General features: G+C 59.8%; 1 protein-coding gene across 1 annotated transcript; it reads right to left on the bottom strand.

Moving 5' to 3' along the window:
* Window positions 1-212: 212 nt before the first annotated feature.
* On the bottom strand, window positions 213-5,097 carry IRX6 (iroquois homeobox 6). Its single transcript, XM_075995575.1, is given in 7 exon segments — window positions 213-217; window positions 1,163-1,245; window positions 1,247-1,775; window positions 2,520-2,827; window positions 3,016-3,125; window positions 3,816-4,073; window positions 5,053-5,097. Coding segments are annotated over 7 exon segments (1,338 nt in total).
* Window positions 5,098-6,900: the final 1,803 nt, after the last annotated feature.

Here is a 6,900-nt window from a genome sequence, read left to right as displayed (position 1 = left end):
GCCTCCTCCGCGGGATGTGCTCGAGTACCAGTCTGCCCTCCACCCCAGCTCTGCATGCAGGGACAGCCGCTAGCAGGGTTTCTGCGTGTCTGTCTCTTAGGTGAAGTGAGAGCTTCTGGTCCCTGGCAAGGCCTCTCAGCTTCTTAAGGTGGAAGTGGGTTTGAAAAGTGGGGCCCATTTCCAAGACTCTTCGGCAAATGGCAGCCATTGCGCTAACCTGCTGAGAGAGGAGAGGTTGATTAAAACCCGAAGGCGCTTCCTGGCAATTCTTAGGAAACCAGAGGTCAGCATGTCTCATGGCAAGGCAAGCAATTTCCCTGCCCAGAGGTAACGTTTGTTCCCACTATGTGTAAATTCAAATAATAGTGAAACCCACTTTTCCAAACCAGTAGCTAATCCTGAGAGATATTACTACAAAGAGCAAATCTGACAGTACTTGCTAGAGGCTGCCTAATGCTTGAGGAACTCCCTTTGTGGGTTGAAATTCCCTTCCACCAGGTTAACACAGCCACAGAACCAGCTACGGCTGGCCTGGGGACACTGATCAACAGTCACTGCTTCCCTGGGGATGATCCCTTGGGGATGAGTGCTCTCCAGGGATGGCACCAACCCTGGGCTTGAAGTTGTTGAACTCAAGGCCATGTGTACACTACTTAGGGGTTTTGATGGGCCACAGAGAGGGCTGCAAGCTGGACTTAAACACTGACCTGGAGCCCATTGTGTGTGTCTGGCCCACCCCCTTAGAGGTCTGTGAACGCCCTGCTGCCTGCCTAGCCCTAGAAAACCCTTGGAACCAGCACAGGGGGTCAGGGGCAGCTGGTCTCCTCTCCAGGCAGGCAGGGGACAGGGGCACTTGTGCTAGAGGAGCATGCTCATGCACACCTGGTGCAGAGATTTAGATTGTCCATTTCTGCAAGGACTTTCTAAGTGATCCTAGGTAAATCACTGTCTCTCTCTTAGTTTATTACTATTATTTGGCTTTCAAATGAAGGAGCACTAGAACCTTTATCTCCAAGATTCCCTTTGAAGGAGTGCTGTGGGAAAATGTCACCCCAGGTCTGCGCCGGAGTCGGGGGAGGCAGAGAGGGAGTGCGGTGGCTGGGCAGGGTGATGGGTGGGTGTTTTTAGGGCGGACACCCCAGCGCCGTTGGGGGTCCACTACCTTCTGCTCCAGACGGGTGCTGGCACTGCACTGCAGGCTCCCTCCTCCACGGGCACTGCGCACAGTTCAGCGGTAGCCCTGCCCCTGGAGTTTCCAAACGCTTTGGCTACTGGGGAAGACTCCTGGCACGCGGAGTCTCCTGGGCCCGCGGGTCGCCCGGTGGAGACTGGAGGCTGTACGGGAATCGTGTGGCACTCAGGACTTCACGGCCTGGGCCGGGTTGGGGGTGCACCTTCGAAAGCGCTGGCCGCCGCAGTGTGCGCCAGAGACCAGATGCGCGGTTTCTCGCTGCATGGGTAGTGCAGGGTAGACCTGGGGCCGCCAGGCTCAGGCTCGGCCGCCAGGAAGTCAGCTTCTCCCGCCCCAGGGGGCTTATTGAAGGAGAAGCGAGACGCCGCCAGGCCGCACTCCCTGCGCTCCAGCCGGCCCTCTTGCGCGGGGGCGCACGGCCGGGGCAGCGATTGCGCGCTCTTATGGAACTCGGCCAGCCTGTCCGCGGCTGTGGCGGCTGCCTCCTCTTCTTCAGCTTCCTCCTCCTCCTCCTCCTCCTCTTCCTCCAGGTCTTCCAGGTCACTCAGCCTGAGCCCCCTGGCCTCCTGGCTAGCAGTAACGTCTGCAGGAAATCAAAAGCAAGTGAGAAAAGCCCCAGGGCCCAAGGGAAATCCGCAGGAGTGCCCATCTCAGAGAAGCTTTTAGCAAGGCGCGCCCTGCACTCAGGGCGACCGTGTTGTAATTCACCAGACCTGCCAGGCCGTCCCTTCCACTTGGCCCAGGGCTGGCCGCCCGCCCCGGGGAAGAATTCCCGCCCCAGCCCTGCCCCCACCCCACTCCCCTTCACCGACTCCTTCTCCTCCAGGAATCGCCACCCAAGGAAACGCTCCCTTGCCACTTTGCACTGCCCAGTCCTGGGTCTCAGTTTCTCAATTGTAAAAAGGGGGGTGGGGACAGTTCATACCCACAGGTGGCTGCTGTCAAATTATTTAGCGCCAACCATGTGCCTGACATCATTTAAGTATTAGGTATTTAGGGTATACAGCAATAAGACATCTTCTAGTGGAGCTGCATTTGGAGGGGTTAGACAGATGTCGCCTGTGTGTACTTCCTGTAGTGGTACAGAAAAGGAAACAAACAGGCGGGCATAATAGAGACTAACTGGGAGGCTACTTTGGCTTGGGTCAGGGGGAAGACCTTTGGGGGTAACACTTTGAAACTGAGAAGAAGCCGGTTCTGTGGGGAATTCCAGGCAGAGGGAAGCGCATTGGCAAAGGCCCGGAGGCACACAGAGAAAGCTAGTGCAAGGGTAAGGAAAGCACCTTCCAGTAAAACCTGTAAGGCGGGTGGCGAACGTTTTTGGTACCTTTGGTGTCACGGTTCAGGCAGCCCAGCGATTCCTCCGCGCCGCCCTCTGCCTTCCTGTCCTCCGCACCTTTGTTCTTGGGCGCCCACGTCATCTTGTTCTCCTTCTTGAGGCGCCGGCGCGCGTTGGCGAACCAGGTGGACACCTGCGTGAGGGTCATCTTGGTGATGATGGCCAGCATGATCTTCTCGCCCTTGGTGGGGTAGGGGTTCTTGCGGTGCTCGTTGAGCCAGGCCTTGAGCGTGCTGGTGGTCTCCCGGGTGGCGTTCTTCCTGCGCCCAGCGCTGCTCAACTCCACCGCGCCATACCTGGGGGGGGGAGCCCCCAGATCGTGTTTTAGGATGGGGATAGGGGCTGTGTGCAGGGCAGGGGACAGTCTGTGGCCTGGAAGTGAGGTTCTGCGCCCCCTCTCTTCCCTCTGGCTGTATCCACTCCGCCTTGGCAGGGGAGGAGGAAGGACCTGCAGTGCCAGCCACCAAGGTGCCCCTCTCCTTACCGATCATATTGGTACTGCCCCAGGGTCGGCTCATAGGAGTAATACGCTCCAGGTTGTGCCAGGCCAGGTGTAAAACTTCCTGCAGCCTCCTTAAATTCATACTGTGGATTCTGGTAGAAGGGGAAAAGAGAACTCAAGACTTTATATTTGGAGAGGAGGAAAGTGGAGTAATAAATAGCTAAGGGCGAGGACTCTGGGGTCAAGTTTGGTTAAATCCCAGTACCACCGCTCACATTGGCTGCGTGACTTTGGGCACAGATGTTTAAGCACTCCGTGCCTCAGTTTCTCCCTTGGTAAAGTGGGAGCAACAATATACCTATAGGTTATTGAGGAAGACCATGCTGGGGGAGCGCTTGGCAGAATCCCAGGCGGGGAGTAAGCAGTGCTTAAATATTAGCTGGTGTGATTCCTGTCCCCCCCAACACACCAGCTGAGGACTTTCCTCGATTTACTCTCCTTCCGGGGCTATTCCTTGATCCTGTGTTTCTTTATGACTTTGGGTAAAGTATTTGAACTCCTTCGCACCTCAATTTCCTCCTCCATAAATTGAGAATAGTGATGAATTGCCTACCTCACCAAATTAATAGAAGTGCAAATGTTTTGTAAACAATATGGAGTTCTGCAAAGTGCTGCAAAGATGTATTTTTTTTTTGTATACATAATCCTAACCATTTCCTTTCCTCGGAGTTGTGCGTCTTTCCTAGATTTTCCCTGCGTTTCACCCACTGCTCTGGCTGGCTCATGCCCCCTGGTGCGACAGGGTTCTGGCGCTTGGCCCCAGGCCCCACCCCGGTACTCACCAGCGCCCCATACAGCGCGTGCGGCTCCGGGCCATAGGGCAGGTAGCCAGGGTAGCTCTGGGCAGTTGCAGCGGCCGCGTAGGGGGCTCCATAGATGCCCAAGGCGGCGCCCAGCTCGGGCCGCGCACTGCCCAGCAGCCGACTATCGTAGGGTGCGCAGCAGAGGGCAGGCGCCGAGGTGGAGCCCGAGGCCACATCTGAGACTGAGCGCGGGCTGGATTCGCAGCAAGTGGCGCTGGAACTTGCAGACACCAAAAACTACGGGCGAGAAAGGGGGCACTGGAAGTCAGAGGCTGGCGCCTCCCGCTGGCAGGAGCTAGAGGAAAGGAGGGAACCGTGGAATCGCTCCTTCCTTCATCCCTTCATTCGATATTAACTAAATGCCACCATGGGCTGAGCATTCTGTTAGGTGCTGGGATGAGAATTATCCGACAGCAAGTTATCCAAACTGCTCTCATAGATGCGCCTAGGCCATTGCCAAAGCTCCAGACTCCCAGGGGGTCCAGGAAATGTGAACGTTCTGAAGCCCGACTTAAAGATGCCAAATCCTTCACTCCCTTCCCTACCCCCTTCACAGGATCCTACCAAGGTGGAGCTAGAAGTTAGCCTTAGAGGCTGCACGAACGTCTCATTCCTATTCCCATTTTCTAGATAGGAAGTCGAGGACCAGAGAGTGTATGAGATTTGTCCAAGATCACACAGCAGGTCAAAGGTCAAGCTGGCACTAGATCCCAGGAAAATATACCTGGCACTCTACAGAGAAGCTGGAGAACAGTGGTGGATGTTTCCAGAACTTTCCCAAGAAATTTTTGTCATTACACAACACCCACCCTGGATTGAAACCAGAGAGCTTGGACTCCCCCAAGGAAGGGGTAGAATAAGAACAAAGGTCAACAAACGAACAACAGTATGGTGAGATGGACAGCACGCTGGCCTTGAAGTCTTTTTCCCAAGCCTCTCCCGGCCATCTGCACAGGAGGCCTGACTGGAAGATCCCTGTTGTCCCACCCACCTCACTAAGCGCGTGGTCAGAGTGCCCGCGTTTCGGGTCACACGATTTTCCAACATGCACGCGGGAGTGAAACGTTCTCAGTCAGGGATTGGGGATGTCAGAGGAGGCGGTGGTACATTACCCTGGTCCTTGCTCCCTCTGGGGACACGAGGTGGGGAAGCTTACGAGCAGGTGTGCGCGCTGGACATCCCCGCCACCCAGTCTGCCCGTGGGCGCGCCTCTTACCTGGGAAGCGCCGCCGTATGGGTGTCCAAAGTGTGGGAAGGACATGGTGGCGGTCCCTGGCCCGCCTCCCTCTTCCCTTTCGGGTTCCCGTCTCAGCCCCGCTGTTCGGCGCCCTCAGCCGTGCAGCGCTTCGGTTCCTTACGCGGCTGCGAGTGCCCAGCGCCAGTTCCTCCGCCCGCTTGGCGCGACCGGAGGCAGAGCCGAGGGCAGCCCGGCTGCCGAGCCTTGAGCTCCGGAAGGCGCCCCTCCGGCCTGTGGGGTCCGGAAGACAGAAGGGCCCATGGATGGGCAGGGGAGAGAAGAAGGTGCGGGTTCCCAAAGACGCGCGGTGTCGAGGTGTGGCGCGGCGCTGCGCGGGGCTGTGAGGCTCCCGAGGTGTCCCAGTCCAAGGTGGCCAGAGGCTCAATGTGACGTCACGGTAATCCCGGGCCGCCAGACGGGACCCCGGGCCCCGGGGCCCCGGGCCACCAAGCGTGCCAAGCGCAGCCAGCCCGTGCGCGCGCGCACTCTCGCCCACACTCGCACTTGCCGTGGAGGTTTGTGCAGCTGGCGAGGAGCGTCAAAGACCCTGACCCTCTCTGCTCGGCGCTGAATCCTACCCCTTTTCGCCTCCAGCTCACGCGCGCGCGCACACATCCAATCTCTCCAAATTACCCGGGAGAAGTAGGAGAAACGCCTCCCTCCGCGCCGCGCAGGCCCCGGGCGCAGCGCGCTCGCCTCCTCCCCTCGGCCCCAAGGAGGCGAGAGGCAACCGGGGCGGCGAGGGAGGCGAGAATACAAAAGAAGAGACGGGAGAGAAGTGGGGGAGAAAGGCAAGAGGGAGAAGGAGGAGGGGAGAGGGGAGAGATGCGAGTCTGGTGAACAGGGGCGCGCGGGGGAGGAGGAGGGAACGGGGTGGGCGAAGGCTGGGCGGAGGCTAAGCGCTGGCAGGTAGGGGAGAGCTGAGGCTGGGGACGAGCCCCCTCGGCTGCAGGAAAGTTTGTTCCCGCCACAGGCCCGGGGCTCCTTGGAGCAGCACCAGGCGGCGTCGGCGGATCCCACTGGCCCGCCCATCTTTGTCCTCAGAGATCTGGCTCCCCGCCTCAGTCTCCCCAGGGCTCAGCCTAGATTCTGGCTCTAAGCCCCGACCATGGCCAGGGCCTTGACCTTGGGGCTTCTCTGCAGCGGCTTGGCCCTCGAGTGGGCAGAATAGCGCCCCCTCGAGGCTGAGGTCCAGGATCCCGCGGCTGCGGTCTGGACGCGCGCCACGTCCGAGCCCGGCCTCTGCAGACTGCGGGCTAAGGCCCAGGCCTCTCCTCGAAGGCGAGGCTCGGCAGCCTGCGCGCCGCCGGCCGTGTCCGCGGGGCAGCCGGGGAGCCTGCGGGAGGCGCCCGGCCCGGCTGCAGCCGCTGCGCTCCGCTGGGGGTGGCGCTGAAGAGCCGCCGTGGAGCGCTCCGGGAGGGCGGCCCGTCCCCTGCGCTCCGCCCCGACGCCCGGCTGGGCCCGGGGTCCGGCCACGCCGCCACCCCATCCCCAGGGTGCTCAGAGGGTCACTGATGGGCGGGGACGCTCGTTGGTGCCGGCCCGGGAGGGGGCTGCGTCCTCGAGGCCTGGCCCCGGAGCTCCGCAGGCTCTGCACACCTGGAGCCTCGACCCCGAGACCCCAGCCGCCCTCCTGGGGGCCTCCCACCCACGATTCCTGGGGGCGACAAGGGACTGCGGGTCTGATGGGGGAAGGTCCGCTGGGATCCGGTGGGGTTTGCAGGCCATAAACTTCAGAAAGCCTCCTCTTGCACCCCGAGCTTTGCCAGATTAATTAATTAGTTGCAACTTTCTAGAAAAGCCGTGGGGGTTGGCTCAAGGGCCCAG

Source organism: Microcebus murinus, chromosome 20 (genome assembly GCF_040939455.1).
Source record: "Microcebus murinus isolate Inina chromosome 20, M.murinus_Inina_mat1.0, whole genome shotgun sequence".
NCBI classification, from domain to species: Eukaryota; Metazoa; Chordata; class Mammalia; order Primates; family Cheirogaleidae; genus Microcebus; species Microcebus murinus.
This window is presented reverse-complemented; position numbering and strand designations above follow the sequence as displayed.